The sequence below is a fragment of the Rhinichthys klamathensis genome, unplaced genomic scaffold (assembly GCF_029890125.1).
Source record: "Rhinichthys klamathensis goyatoka isolate OS25496 unplaced genomic scaffold, OSU_Roscu_1.1 h1tg000491l_1, whole genome shotgun sequence".
NCBI classification, from domain to species: Eukaryota; Metazoa; Chordata; class Actinopteri; order Cypriniformes; family Leuciscidae; genus Rhinichthys; species Rhinichthys klamathensis.
The window spans coordinates 1,156,664-1,172,935 of record NW_026606977.1 but is presented as its reverse complement, the minus strand read 5'-3'; the positions used below and the strand labels follow the sequence as shown (position 1 = coordinate 1,172,935).

At 41.2% G+C, this 16,272-nt stretch overlaps 1 protein-coding gene across 2 annotated transcripts in view; it reads right to left on the bottom strand.

Moving 5' to 3' along the window:
• The window catches only part of rnf20 (ring finger protein 20, E3 ubiquitin protein ligase), a 31,166-nt gene that overhangs the window by 10,638 nt on the left and 4,256 nt on the right, over positions 1-16,272 (bottom strand). Inside the window, exons 8-18 of one of the 2 annotated variants that reach the window (XM_056237642.1) lie at positions 16,081-16,227; positions 13,524-13,598; positions 12,620-12,739; positions 10,148-10,327; positions 9,872-10,007; positions 9,648-9,790; positions 9,394-9,550; positions 8,886-9,174; positions 3,871-3,988; positions 3,571-3,720; positions 3,254-3,466 (exon numbers count right to left, since the gene is read on the bottom strand). In XM_056237642.1, coding sequence (XP_056093617.1) covers positions 3,254-3,466; positions 3,571-3,720; positions 3,871-3,988; positions 8,886-9,174; positions 9,394-9,550; positions 9,648-9,790; positions 9,872-10,007; positions 10,148-10,327; positions 12,620-12,739; positions 13,524-13,598; positions 16,081-16,227 — 1,728 coding nt within the window. The remainder of the gene's footprint in view (positions 1-3,253; positions 3,467-3,570; positions 3,721-3,870; positions 3,989-8,885; positions 9,175-9,393; positions 9,551-9,647; positions 9,791-9,871; positions 10,008-10,147; positions 10,328-12,619; positions 12,740-13,523; positions 13,599-16,080; positions 16,228-16,272) is intronic. The other variant, XM_056237643.1, reaches the window with a different exon arrangement.

Below are 16,272 nucleotides of genomic sequence, written 5' to 3'. Positions count from 1 at the left end.
GTCATTTATTTGGCAATACAAATTTAAAATGTCGCAAGAATAATATTAGCCTAGTGTTTCTTATTTTGCATCGCAAAAGAAATAAACTCTAAACCCGATGCAACCCTGTTTTAAATAAAAAAAAACACTTTATTTAAACCTTGAAATGTTCGAACTTGGTTTCAAACTTAAGTAATTTTAGTGTTCTTTTACATTACACAATAATTTAGCAGACTAAAGACGAGCTTCTTCATTTTCATTTTCTGATGCAATCGGCTGACAATCTTCCTTCATCAGTTTGTGTCCTTTGTGCAGCGGCTGCGGTTCTACTGGAATGTAGCAAATTTATGTTGTAATGATAATTAAACAAAACTCTTGACTTTAAATAAGTAAACAGTTATAAACAGTTAGCTATTTAAGCATCAAGAAGGTAAAATATAAACGCTGTTGGCCAACATCGGTTAACAACATGTATGCCACATTGAGATTCGATCTCGGGTCGATTGAAGCTCCCTGAAGCTCGTGTTGATGCGTTGATCACTGAGCCACCGTTTGTACGCTGTTAGAGTTAAAGTCTTATGCTTTTGTAAAGCTTCATTGATGTAGCCTAAATGTTTTTATTGCAATGTTTTATGTTTTCATTATTTATTCAATTTCATTTCAGTATTTCAGCCTAATTTCAGTATTGTGGTAATGAATTATTTTAACTACGTTTCACTTGTTGAATTCATCTGCTACCAGCTTTCAATCGCTCTGAATGAGCAGCAGATTACGCATTAGAGAGAATAAACGAACACTTTTCAGAGTCTATGATTGTAGCGCCTCTTAGCGGTAAAAGGTAGCAAATACACCCCACATTTTACCGCCGCGGTGGAACAGCTGATGTGGGCGTTGTCATGGCTTTCCTCTACATTTGCGTTTGAATAGCGCGCGTTCTCCGTGGGCGTGTCAGATTAACGCGTAATGAAGTGTAATGAGCTGGGGAAAAAAATTCTGACAGCACTCTCTTTTCATACAGATTACATAAACTGAGAATATTTGTTTTTTATATAAATTACTTCATTGAAAAGAAGAGAATTCAAGCTTCATAAAGAAAAATCTCTCGTGCCTGTGTGACAAGTATTTGCAGAGTTAGAGTTAATTTTTCGGACGCGTTTCAGAATGGACTGCACTGACAGAGAGAAGGCAAAACTCGCATCATGTTTATTTTTCTTCATTTGACAAAAAGCACAACACTTTGTTTTTATTGTGAGTATACAGAAAAATAATATACACTAAACAGGATCGACTGATGTATAACACTTACATGTAAGATTAAAATCAACAGAGTATTTTGAGTCTCTTTTGCACTGATAAGAAAAAAAGTCTGCCTATCGCGCCGGCGCGATAGCCGACCCCAGGGGGTTAATAACGAGTACGAACGGCGGCGTTTAAAGACTATGCTTGAGTTCTGTACAGAGAAACACAGAAGAAGGAGGCTCCAGCGTAATATGATCTTAAGTTATATAATGGAAGAAGATAGAAGAGCAGAGCGCAGGAGGCAAACAAAATGACGGGTAAGTTTAGCAAGCATTAGCAATTAGCTGGTTGAATGCGTTATGTTTGTCTTACATTATGAGTTAGCATAGCATACATAGGCGAATTGCAACAGACAGTGAAGAAAATGTGTTGACAGTGGGCGTGACTTATAAGTTGAACCAATCAACGTAGACCTAGGGAAAGGGAACTAAAAAAGTCCTCGCTCGAGACTAGGTACTGAAAGAGTTATAGGACCTACGGACTGAGGAACTAAAAAATCCCCAACTTAGTCCGGTCGGAACACGCGGAAAAAAGGGTTATAGGAACGTTAGGTTCTAGGAACTGCAAAAGTCCCTCCGGTCGGAAAGCGGCTTATGTCACAAGTTTCAAATCCGATCTGATTTTTTGACATGCGCAAACTGCACGAAAATACAGAGTTTCCCGCTGTTCGCACATAAATATTCTCCTCTATTGGTTCTATATTTGTTTTAAAGGTGAACAAAGTAACTTTTTTACCTTAACCGAACAGCTTTGGAGTCATTGTAATGTTTATATTACTGATTTCGTGTTGAATGGTGGTCGTCTCGCACCCCCCTGGTGCCTGTGAGCCGCAAAACCACACTTGCAACTTTGGGCCGGCGGGCCGCCTCAGTGTTAGGAAGTATCGTGTGGTATCAGGTCTCGCGAGGTAACGAATTGCTTTACAGCAAAAAACAGATCTGATAAAATTCTAATAAAATGAGCATCAAACAGAAATAACCCCGCGCTGTATACATGTGGTTTTGGGCGCGCGCAGCTCTTAAAGGGGCCATACCTTATTTCCACTCGTTACAGCGTCCATCCTACTGAACAGGTACCGGTGTACAAGGGGAGGGGATCCGGCCGTGAGTGCGAGCCATCTCTGCGTGAGTGCTATTCACGACAGTACAAGTACTCCACAGCGACTCTAGGGGTCGCTGTTTGACAAAAACGGAATTCCTACTTAGTGCTGCTTTAAACAGCAGACGTAATATTAATTCGTCTCTGGTCATAATTTAGAGCATATTAACCGTTTTGCCGGGCAGATCACAGTAAAAATGCCCCTTCCCGCGGCCAAAACCAGACGTCTGTGGATGAGAATCCAAAACCAGGAGTGGTGGGACGTTGTCCTACTTCACAGACGCGCGAGTAAAATCAGAATTTTAGAATGATGGGAAACTTATTAATATGACACTTTATTCAACAGGAAAAACAGCTCGTTCCGAGCGTTATACGTCATTACGTTTATTTAACATCATTGCACATGTGCAGTCCTTTCAGTTTCGGTTTTCAATCCGATCAAGTGTTTACATGTTCTCTCGATCGGATTACAAAAGGGATAACCCACCCCTTTCAATCCGATCGAAATTTCATTCGGATCGATTAAGGTGTTTACATGAAGGTTTTTTTAGTCCGATCGAGCCGTCAATCCGATTATAAGTGTCCATGTAAACGCAGTTAGTGAAGGGACAGATATCTCAGATGAACAAAAGTCTTACAGGTTTGGAAGGACACAAGGGTGTGTGAATGATGAAGGAACTTTCATGTTTGGGTAAACTAATAAAACTAGTATTTCTAACTTGAATACTAGGTTAGGCTGTGTGGGGGACGTCATTATGTACGTTGTGTCAGAAGGGAGGGCCACTGTTTTCGACTTTGAAAACCCCTGCCATAACCCAAACGATTCACTCAAGAATTCATTCAACATGATAACAATCCATCTCAAAAGCCCACCCACCTGTGTTTTAAGTGTGAGCAGCTGGTCGGCAAGCTCCTCTTTCTCTTCCTTGAGGAGTTTATGGATCTGGTTGGATTTAATGCGTTCGCTCATGAGTTTGAAGTTGGCATCATCTTTCTCTCTGAGCTGCTGCATCAGACGAATGTTCTGCTCCTGCATGTCTTCGAATGCCTGGCCAGTAACATCCATTTCACTCAGCAAAGCATCTTCCTCCTGAGAGAGAGAGAGATAGAGGCCGATTCAGACTTTTCCAGAAGAAAGTTTGTCATTCATTACTCAATGTCAGTCTCATATATTTGTGTAAATCTGAGCTCTACCTGCTTAGCAAGAGAGAGTTTCTTATTGAGTATATCGATCTGCTCCTCCACTGAGCGGATCTTTCTCAGAGCCTCTTCGTCGGCCATTTTCTTTCCTTCTCTCCTCTCTCTCTCCTCCAACTCTCGCAACCGCTGACGGAGCTCCTCGGCCTGCACAAACATGCACATAAACATTTTAACTCTGAACTCTTCTGATAAACTATTAATCTCTAGATCTTTTCATTGATGAATCTGATATTCCACTTTGCTTCCAACAATTTGAGCTCTATATAGTGTATGCATGTACATTTGGTTATGTACCTCTGACTTCGCCTTCTTCTCCGCTGCCATCAGCTGTACTTTATCTCTCTGTTCTTTCGGTGCCGAGCGGTACATGTCCAACAACAGCTTCATCTCCCTCTGGGACTCTTGGGCTTTCCTGTTTCGTAATCGCATCATTACCATCAGCTTCCCTATTATCATTATTAGCACTTCCCAAAGTCTTTAGACTTGGGAATTTGCAAATCAGAAAGCAGCAGTCAAGCAACAGGAGGTGATAGTAACTAAGTGTTTTGTATCTTTTTCTCATTTGATTTAAAGTGCAGTTGTAGTTACTAGGAAACAGTGTTTGTTTACTGTGCTCACAAGCTGAAATCTAGTTGATGAAGTCTCGTTCATCAGATCATTTTTCGGATCAGCAACAAAAAAAAAAAGACAAGACAAATTAACATAAGTTTTGTCTTTTTGTTTATTAACACTTTTAAATTAAAATATATAAAATCAACTTAAAGGGTTAGTTCACCCAAAAATGAAAAGTCTGTCAGTAATTACTCACCCTCATGTTGTTCCAACCCCGTAAGACTTTCGTTCATCTTCGGAACACAAATTAAGATATTTTTGATTAAATCGGAGAGCTGGATCACTCCTCCATAGGCTTCTTAAGGGATCGAAACTGGCCGGCCCAAAAGTTATGAAATATCACGCCCCACAGAGAAGGAAATGATTAGTTGAATAAAGTCGTTATTTTTGTTTGTTTTTTGCGCACAAAAAGTATTCTCGTCGCTTGATAAACTTAAGGTTGAGCCACTGTAGTCCTCGGACTATTTTAACGATGTCTTTCATAACTTTTGGGCCGGTCAGTTTCGATCCCATAAGAAGCCTATGGAGGAGTGATCCAGCTCTCAGATTTAATAAAAAACATCTTAATTTGTGTTTCTAAGATGAACGAAAGTCTTACGGGGTTGGAACAACATGAGGGTGAGTAATTACTGACAGCATTTTCATTTTTGGGTGAACTAACCCTTTAAAGTGCACAAGGCATAATATCTTCTTTTTAGAAATATTAGGGGGGTTGACTGGTTGACTTACCGAAACAGGCCAATCAGGATGCTCTCTGTCTTACATGTGCGCACACACGCAAGGTCTCTCGCTCTCTCCCTCTCTGCCGTGCGTGCGCTACACGGTTTGGAGCACAGTATGTTCTGTCTCGCATGCGCGCTCTAGATTTCGGGAGATTTGAACTAATTTGCGGGCATCAGGGAGCCGCTATCAATATGCGGGATTTTTATAGGCCAATTCAGCGCAACTCCAAAAAGGAGGACAAATGAGTGTCCGGCTGTGCCGGACAGGGGGCTTAAAATTCGGACTGTCCGGCCAAAATCCAGACGTATGGCCACCCTACTACACACCGTCACGGTTTTATCCACTAACCTCTTTCCTTCATCATTATATTTGACAGTGAAGCAAAAATGCTCCCATACAGGGGATTTAAATGAGGCGGGGCGTTCAAGCTCCTCCGTTCCTCCGCTCACCATGACCACACTGTGTGTGGACTGAACACATGCGCACAATTTTTTTTTTTTAATAAATCAATCCGCGGATCACGTGTGTGCCGAACCGAAGATATTGATCCGAACGGATCACGGATCAATGATGATCCGTTGCACCACTACTAACAGTGCAACTGATACTCTTTTCTCCACTTTACCATCCTGCTTGGACAACTTCTGCCCCCTTTCCTCCAGGCTAGCCCACGCCACCCCCTCTGCCCCCTGCTTATCTGATAATCTCCGCAAACATTGTTCTAAACTCAGGGGTGCAGAGAGGAAGTGGCGAAAGATCCTACTGACCATGGTCTTTATCAATCCCTCCTCTCTTCCTTCTCTGCTAATTTTTCTACTGCTAAAATGACTTACTATCACAACAAAATTAACAATTCTTCTGACTCTCGCATGCTTTTCAAAACTCTCTCCTTCTCAAACGTCCTTCATCAACCCTAACAGCTGACGATTTTGCCACATTCATCATAAATAAAACAACCACTATCAGCGGCCAATTTACTAAACCACAAACTGACACACACATCTTACCAGCTAACACACACATTCTACCCTCCTCCTCTCTGCTTTCAGAGGCAGAAGTCTCCAAACTACTCCTTTCCAATCGCCCTACTACCTGTCCGACTTCCCACTAATCTACTTCAAGCCCTTTCTTCCTCAGTTGTACCCACACTCACGCACATCATAAACACCTCTCTTCACACTGGTACTTTTCACACTGGTATTTTTCACACAGCATTTAAGCAGGCTCGGGTAACCCCACTGCTTAAGAAACCCATTCTAAATCCAGCACATCTGGAAAATTACAGACCGGTATCCCTCCTTCCATTCGTCACGAAAACACTTGAACGAGTTGTTTCCCACCAGATCTCTTCCTTTCTTAAACAGAACAACCTCCTGGACATCTACCAGTCTGGTTTCAAAAGCGGACACTTAACTGAGACTGCCCTGGTCTCTGTAATTGAAGCTCTGAGACTGGCAAGAGCAGCTTCCACATCCTCAGTTCTCATCCTGCTGGCTCTGTTCTCTGTCTGCTGCCTTTGACACAGTTAACCACCAGATCCTCCTGTCAATTTTAAAGACGAAGGGCATCTTGGGAACCGCACCACAATGGGTCAAGTCTTACCTCAGGTAGGTCCTTTAGGGTGTCGTGGAGGGGTGAGGTGTCCAAGACCCAACATGTAGCTAGGATCTGTGATTCAGAAACATGGCTTTTCCTATCACTGCTACGCTGATGACACACAACTCTACCTCTCATTCCAGCCTGATGATCCGACAGTGGCTGCTCGCATCTCAGCCTGCCTGACAGACATTTCTGGCTGGATGAAGGACCACCACCTTCAGCTAAACCTTGCGAAGACAGAGTTGCTTGTGGTCCCAGCCAACCCCACACTACACCACATCTTCTCCATTCAGCTAGGTTTGTCATCCATAACTCCATCAAGGTCAGCCAGGAACCTTGGGGTTTTGATTGATGATCAATTGAACTTTACAGACCACATTGCTAGAACTGCAGATTTGCCTTATACAACATTAGGAGGATCATGCCCTTCCTATCAAAGCATGCTACACAACTCCTTGTCCAAGCACTTGTTCTATCCAGACTGGACTATTGTAATGCTCTCCTGGCTGGTCTTCCAGCTTGCACTAGGGCTGGGTTTCGATTCAAATTTCAAGAATCGATTCGATTCCGATTCTCAAGATCTTGAATCGATTATCATTATTTGATTCGATCCGATCTGATCCGATCTTCGAGATTTAGATAAGTGTTTTTGAAAAAAGCTTTTTTTTCAGCTGTTACCTGAATTACAGGACTGTAGTTATGCAACATATTGATACTATTATTATAGACATTTAACTGCAAATTAATGGAGTATTGATGGTTGTAAAGAACAATCCCCCTTCCAGAGTGTTGATATAACTGCTTTTACAAACTTGCACTGGTGTAGACGACAGAGGACGCAGAGGTATACCAGCAGCAGTTAGGGCTGTCGCGATTACCGCAATCTTGTAGTACCGCGCTACTGACAAGTCAACCGCAGAGGATTGCAAGTAACCGCAGCAACCGCGATATTCACGTTTTTTTTATAAGGCTATACCCGTCTTGTTTTGAACTTCATTGATGTGTATTGAATGTTAAACAAGTTCATAATGATAACAAACAAGACTGTTTATCGTGGTGATGTGTAGCCTACAGAGGCTTCGCACAGACAGTGAATGAGAGAGATCGGCAGAGCGCGTGCGGATTACCTGCGTCTGTCTTTGAAGTCATATGTATTCGTGAAAAAGGTTGCCGTGTCAAAGGAAAGCGAAATATTTGTCGTATCATCCTTTTAACTTTCACGTCACGGGTATTTACCATAAATGCGCGTCAGCAGCAGCGCTGGTCAGCATTCCACAGCGCGAGGAAGCCGCGGGGAAATAAAATCAGCGAGTCACGCATTGAATCAATGCCATATTGGTTTCTAATGAGTGAAGCTTCAGCTAAGCGTTACCCATGCGACGCATTGCTGCTCAGCTGAGCCTTGAAAAGTGGAACTCAAAGTTAAAAATAATTAACACCTTGTTTCATTACAACTCTTTTAATGAATCAGCTTTTTTGAACGTGTTCGTTGAATGAACGGTTTAATGACTCACTCACTCAAAGCCCGTTGTCGTAACAATGTGCGCGCTGAGTGAAAGCCTTTCAATGCGCATACAGGGATCTCCAGTCGCGGCAAGTTAAAGTTCACGGGGAAATGTAAGCCTATTATTAAATCGATCCTCTGAGTTACGGATCGATCTTTAGAAATTAATATCAAAATCGATTCAGAATTGGTGAATCGATTTTTTCAACACAGCCCTAGCTTGCACTGTCAAACCTCTGCAACTGATCCAAAATGCTGCAGCTAGAGTGGTCTTTAACGAGCCAAAGAGAGCACACGTCACTCCTCTCCTCACAAAATTGCACTGGTTACCAGTTGCTGCTCATCAAATTCAAGTCACTGACTTTTGCCTACAGAACAACCAATGGCTCTGCTCCCTCCTACCTAAACTCATTACTTCAGAATTACGTGCCATCCAGAAACTTGCGTTTTGCAAGTGAACGCCGTCTTGTGGTGCCATCTCAAAGAGGCACAAAATCTCTTTCTCGGACCTTTACCTGGACTGTTCCCTGCTAGTGTAATGACCTGCCCAACTCAACCAGAGCGGCTGAGACCGTGGCCATTTTCAAGAAACGGCTGAAGACGCTACTTTTTCGGCAACACTTGATCCATTAATAGTAACACTTTATCTTCTATTCTATATCTTTATAAAAAATAAAATAAAAAGTACACGTACTGCGTTAGATTAAACTGGGAAGGGTCATAGCACTTGCATATTGTTGTCCTATTGTTAGTTTAACTGCTACTTTTGTTCTCATTTGTAAGTCGCTTTGGATAAAAGCGTCTGCTAAATGAATAAATGTAAATGCTCATTTTCATCATTGCAATCATCGTTTTGAGCAGAATGTCTTACTTCAGCTCCACCCGCACTATTTTCAGCTGCTCCACCTCCTTGCGTTTAGGTCCTCCAATCACAGTGCAGCGTTCAACTGCTAGGTCTTCTGATTGGCTGCTGCTAGTGCTGGCTTTCTCCCTTTCTTCTTTCACCGCTACGCCTCCAGTACTCCCACGAGTCACCCTCTCTCTTTCTCTCTGTTCCTTCTCTTTTTCCTTGTCTTTTTCTTTCTCCTTTTCCTTCTCTTTTTCCTCCTCTTTCACCGCAGTCTCCGCGTCCGTACCTGGTTCAGTCTTAACCGTTGCACCTGAAGGGAAAATATATCATATATAAGTGCTAGAAAGCGGCTTATATAAAAAGTTAACAAAAATGTAAACACAGCTGAACACACCTCACCCAAACAATTTGATGTATTACTCATATCCGTAACACAAATGGTGCAGGACGAAATACACACAGAAGTTTAATACATAGTTTAATACCTCAGCAAACACCCCCAGTTAAAGGTTAAAAACACAGTGTGTACCAGTTGTGCTGGGTGTGGCGGAGCCGCTATCTGGTTCAGTCTTCACAGTGATGTCACTCGTCGGGGCAGGTGTAAGCGGGGAGGCGGTCTCTTCCTTCACATCCATCTCTGTGCTCGACTGTGATTGGACAGCAGCATTACCTTTGGCAACACGGAGCTATAAGACACAACAGAAACTTCAGCAACCACTTATTTTCTTTTAGAGTAAATATTTGCTTCTAATACTTGTTTAGGCAATAAGTTTGTGTTCTCGCCTGGTTGTGCTCTTGCTGAGACTCTCTCAGTCTGAGTTTATATTTGACCACCTCTCCCTTCATCTGCTGGTTATGATTCTGCAGCGTACTGATCAAATGTCTCATCTCACGGTTTATAGGACCTGAGAAAGAACGAGAAGGCACTATAGACTCACTTCAAAGGCTGATCTTAACAAAGAGACAAACATGAGCACATCATTATAAAGAGAGCGACGGAATGTTACCTGCTTGTTCATTAGCAGCTAATGTCTGCTCAAACTCGATCCTGAGCATCTCGTACTCCTTGCGCACCTGTGCTAACGTGTCTTCCAACTGAATCACTTCAGTGCGGACCTTACGCTGCAAGGACACCTCGTCGTTCTGAAATAACACACATAAATCATCATTCCACTCATGCTTCAATGACAATAACATGCACAGATTGTGAATCAGGAGATGTACAGCCATCCACCCTCAACATCATTTAATTCCCAGTTCATTCACATCATCACCCCACGTACCTCCATGTGGTCCAGCTGGCGCAGGCGGGCGGTCCTGGTCGTGTTGAGCCGTGCTTTGGTCTCGTCCAGCTGAGATTTCAGCACCAGTGATTCATTATAGAGCACAGAGAACTGAGACTGCAGACAGCGATACTCAGCGCTCTCTCTGGCCACCTCCTCAGCCCTGGACAACAACTCCAACTGACAGAGAGAGAGAACCATGCACGTCCTGTTAATCAATCTAAAGGGGCTTTCACACCGGGTAGTTCTAGGAACTAGCCATCAGGGTGGTTCCCCGAGAACTAATGGTTCCCATAGGAATGTTTTCCTGGTTGCATTCGCACCGGCAGTAGGAACTCTGAAGTGACATAAGCCGTGCTTGTTGTTGTGACTTTTTTATTTTGATGACGCAGAGAACGCCAGCCAGAGCCTGAGCACACAGTGCTAGCATTCTCCATGTTCAATAGTTTACGATCCGTCTAACAGTCCAGTCTAATACGTTATTATATAGAACTGTTATACATAGAAAGGAGACAGTGATAAAGTTATTAGCGTATGCTGTGTGGTTGACGTCCAGTGTTGTTAGCTGAGCAGAAATACATAATCATGTTTCGCTTGGTCCCCTCAAAGTGGGGGGAAAGAACGTTGGATTTTCTTTTCTCCTCAGCGTAAAGGTTAAGAGGCCCATCTATCACTGTTTTCCATGTTCGTAAAGTTAGTTTGTATATAGGCTATAATCCATGTGTTTACAAAGCTTTTTTTTTTTTTATGACGGGTGCTGGTGTTCCGCGTGCGTTCGGCCAATCAGCTTACACTAACGTCACTAGTAGTTCCTAAAGTGTTGGTTTAGACCGACTCTGTAGTAGGAGCTAAATTAGTTCCTCCAAATGGAGTTCCTAGAACTAAAATCGTTCCTGCGGTGCGAACACGCCTAAATCCGGGTACTTCCGCCAATAGTTCAGGGAACTGTGAAAAGGATCCTCCGGTGCGAAAGCCCCTTAAGTGACTAACAACATTATTCGGTAGTGCACTACCATTCAAAAGTTTAAAGGTGCTCTAAGCGATGTCACGCGTTTTTTAGGCCAAAACATTTTTTGTCACATACAGCAAACATCTCCTCACTATCCGCTGGCTGCCTGTCCCCTGAACACACTGTAAAGAAACGCGATCTCTGTAGACAGCCCAGGCTCCACAAACAGCAACAAAAACAAACTGCGGCGACCCGCTCCCCGAAACATAACAAACTGTTCCAGCCAATGACCGACAAGAAGGGTTTGGGGGTGTGGTTTGTGGGGTTAGTGTGCGGATGAGGAGGAGGGAGGGTCTAGCTAGCCTCCGTTTTGTTTGCCAATAGTTCGAACGTCAACAAGAAGTGACGTCACCCAGGATCGCTTAGAGAACCTTTAAGGCTAAGATGTTTTAATGTTTTTGAAAGAAGTCTCTTATGCTCAGCAAGACAGTAAAATTGTGAAATATTATTACAATTTAAAATAGGTTTTCTATTTGAATATAGAGTTGTCAAAAAGTAGTGTATAGTAAACTGGTCTATAAAATCACCTCTTTTTGTATATTTGCATACTGTTTATTTGACGGTGACCTTAATATTATAGTCTAAGGGTGTATTCAGACAGTATTGTTACAATGTTGCCTTTTCTCCTTGTTTCGAATTGCTTTTCACAAGGCAGCATTTCAAAAGCTTACCAAAATGTGTTTATGCGAGTCACATGTGAGTAAAACTGTCCTCTCACTGGTCTGAGTACACTTGTTTATATTCCACTCACACTGTGAACCTCACAGCGAACACTGCAGTATTTTTACATAACGCATTTCCCATTATGAATTTTGATAATGCTTGGTTCGGTGGTCCATTGGGTTGGCTTGCTTTCTTACCACGAAATGCTCATTTTCAAGAGGGCGAGACGACCTAGCTCAGGTGATCTCGGGCCGATTGTTTTGGTGTGAATACGAGCATGATTGCTTGATGCCTTAATGAACCGAACTAAGAAAGCTCCTGAAGCAAATGCTTCAAACGAGGCAGGTGTAAAAATGCCCTAAGAATGTTTAGAAAAACATAAAACACAGAAACCTGTGATATATTTCATTATTATCATTACTGATACCACAAAATGTTTAGGAGAGCCAATAACTTTATCATCCACATCTTTAAAAATGTGCAGACCTTTTACATTCACAAAGGTTATCTATTGTTTTGTTATTATATTCTATACATTTATTTTTTGTTCAGAGATAATGTGCAAGCTTCAGTAAATCCCACCATTACTAAGGGAGTGTTTTTCTCTGTTCCAGAGTATCTGTCTTAAGTGTTAAATAAGAAGCTTTCTTGTGGGGTTTTAATTTTCCACTCCAAAGAGCTGAACAGTTGATTGCCTCTGAATATCAGATTTAATCAGGTATTGCCTGAACAGGAGGCCTCACAATAAACATCATATTAATCTAACAAGTTAATGGTGTATGTGGTCTCGAGGGCTTTACCTTCATGTTATTGTTCTCCTGGTAAACTGTCTGCAGGTCCTGCTGGAGTTTCTGGAGCTCACTGAGCCGGTTCTCCGCCAGCTCCCTGTTCTCCTCCAACTCACTGTCCATCTCCTCAAACTAACAACAGATGAGAAAGGATTTAATATTCAACATTTATATAACATTATATTGTATAGCAAAAACCTGCCAGTGTCATCAATATATGGTTGAGCAAGTCAGCAAATATTAAAGATACACTACCATTCAAAGGTTTGGGGTGAATTTTTTTTTTTTTTTTTTTTTTAGCAAGGATGCATTAAATTAATAGATTTTTTTTGTAAAATTATAAAAATATGTATTTCAAATAAATGCTGTTCTTATGAACTTTCTATTCATCAAAGAATCCTAAATAAGATGTATCAGTTTCCACAAAAATATGAAGCAACACAACTGTTTTCAACATTGATAATAATAATAAAAAAATATTGAGCATCAAATCAGCATATTAGACAGACTGATCTCTGAAGGATCACTGAAGACTGGAGTAATGATGCTGAAAATACAGCTTTGCATAACAGGAATAAATGACATTTTAGAATATATTCAAATTAAATAGAAAAGTTATTTTAAATTACTGTATTTGTGTTCAAATTAATGCATCCTTGGTGAGTATAAAATACTTATTAAAAAAATCTTACCGACCACAAATTTTTCAATTATAGTATAAAATGGCTAGAATTAAAAAAAAGAAGAAGAAAAAAAAACATTATATACATGATGCATCTGCTAGAGGACTAAACCAGCCCAATGCTCATTTGAAGGATTCTACAGTGTGCAAAAATGCAAACACCTTCATGTTTACAGTGAGATTCAATAAGAAACATTAACACCAACTGTTCACGGGAAATGACTAGTCATTTACCTTTCTTTTGTTGATCGTGATGGTTCCACATACACTGCTGGCTTCGCCACACACCTTATAACCTTTGCTATTCACCTGGTTATGAAGGAAGAGCACACTATCAGGTCCGCCACATTGTAAAACAATAACAACACTATATCATGGGTTTACTATCACAAATGTCTGTAGGAGTCAGTATGTTTTGACATTTGACATAACATCTTGACATATCCCAGTGCCTTTTTTTAAATCCATTGTCATTGGCTATTATAGCGGTAAACCTTATTACATTACTACTGTTAACTGATATTAAAATGCTGGTAACTAAAGAAAGGCTGTATTATACACAGCAGTAGCCTAAATTGAAGACTAAAAAGTTCTTTGGCTATTTATTAAAGTTAATTTTGGCCCAGTTGACATCAGCAGAAAAGGAAAAACTTTTAAAAAAAAAAAATCAATAATACTCGATAATCAATCATACTCGAAAAGACTATGAACGTGTTTGAAATGAAAGTAGCAACAGAATTTTTCTTCTGTTTTGTGACACATCTGAGTGTTAGGGGTGTAACGATACACGTATTCGTATTGAACCGTTCGGTACGAGGCTTTCGGTTCGGTTTTCGGTACGCAATTTTGAACTGAACGGTTCGTTGGAACATTTTTCCTGCCGACCAAAATTTCGTTATTTCAAATGAAGGCGCGTCACGCGTGGCAAGCGCGCTCATAATGTAAGAGTGTGACCACAACATTGCCCAACATCAAATGGAAAATGTAATGTAAGCGGAACGAAACTGAGCTACTCGTTATTGTGTGGTTGACGGACCGTTTATCAGTTTGGACCAATGCAGCGCGAGCCGATCTTGATCATCAGCACTGTTATTACACAGCGAAATCCAGTAAAGAAAACATTTGAATTCGCCACTGAAGTAATAACATCGCTGAGAGATATAGTGAGAAACATTCACATTTCTCCGTTATTAACGGATCAAACAGCGCTGACGTGGAAACCAGGAAGAAACATTGTGCCATGAATGAACTATCCGGTGTCCACAGATCAGCATTCACCATGGGTTTACTGTAGTAACACTACTAACTGTAACCATGGAAGTTTGGCAGGAATAGTAGGCTATAATGCTTTCAAGTAACATTACGTCGGTTTTATTTTGACATTATGAATACAATTGCTGCCCTCAAATGTTAATCTGAACTAAAATAAACCTTTGTTTATAACTACTACAATATTACAATTTTGTCCAAGGAGCTGTTTTGTTTTATATGCTCCTAAGAAAAGTCAAGTATAGCTCCATCATTGCTCAAAGTTAAAAAGTATCATTCCTTATGATGTTAGTCTTTCTTTTTGCCGTATCGGAAACGCACCGAACCGAACCGTGACACAAGTGTATCGTATCTTACCGAACCGTGAATTTTGTGAACCGTTACACCCCTAGTGTAATGAATTATCGAAAAAGATAAGCTTGTAGGGCGGGACACGGGTTCTCTGCATTGATTGTTGATTGGGTGGAGACAGATCTGAATATGAGCTGAAGCTGACTGTAAGAAAGGGGCAGGGCTTAAGCAAACTAAATGCAAAAATAGAGAAGTCTGTCCTTTCAGCAGAAGATCCAGTCATGATCAATGTTCCCTCTAAGCTGCGCGTGTGTGCACTTCTGATAACACAGAAAGAATAAAACGCCGCGCAGAGGACAAATGCCAAATGTGTGGGGAAATCCATTTGATAATAGTTTGAATGAGAAATAATTGTAGCGCTCTGGTCAACCGCTATAGAGCTTTACAGGTTTCATAGAAAGAGAATGATTGTGTGTGAGCGACAGTGAGCCAAATCAGTTGCGGAAAGAATACTCATGTTGGCGGAACAAATAGCTCAATACCAGAGGCAAGAAAAATTGGTTACAATATAAAAAAAAAAAAAAAAAAAAAGAGGTAAAAAAAAAATCTCTTTAAAAAAAATTACATTTTCATTTAACGCCGACTTTAAAGGCCCCGATATACTCATTCCGGGAGGTTCTTTTTCGTTCTACGCTTAGGGGCAAAAAGAAGTTTGAAATACCTGTGCAGCAGTAATACAATTAGCGTGTCACTATCAATTATAATTAAGAACTCCAAACAAACTTATTATGTCCGAAATGATGCCACACCAGTTCGTTCTTTGATTGTACTTAAAGTATATCGGCCTTAAAGGGACACTCCACCCAAAAATGAAAATTCTGTCATCATTTACTCACCCTCAAGTTGTTGCAAACCTGTATGAGTTTCTTTCTTCTGCTGAACACAAAGGAAGATATTTTGAAGAACGATTGGAACTTTGGCACCATTGACTTCCATAGTATTTTTTTTTCTACTATGGAAGTCAATGGTGCCAAACAACTGTTTGGTTCCAATCGTTCTTCAAAATATCTTCCTTTGTGTTCAGCAGAAGAAAGAAACTCATACAGGTTTGCAACAACTTGAGGGCGAGTAAATGATGACAGAATTTTCATTTTTGGGTGGAGTATCCCTTTAAGATGGTAAGTAGTGTCCATTTTGATTTCATGTTGACTGTAGGGCAAAAAACGCTTACCCTTTCCAGCACCTCTGCGAGGTGTGTGTTGAGGCGATTCTCCCTCCGTCTGATTTTCTCCATGTCCCACTGCAGCTCCTCAATAAGACCCTGCAGCTCACTGATCCTGTTATCAGCACGATTAGCCGCGCGGCCCAAAGAACGAGACTAAACACACATACACGTACATTATGAGCAATACGGCAAGGTTAA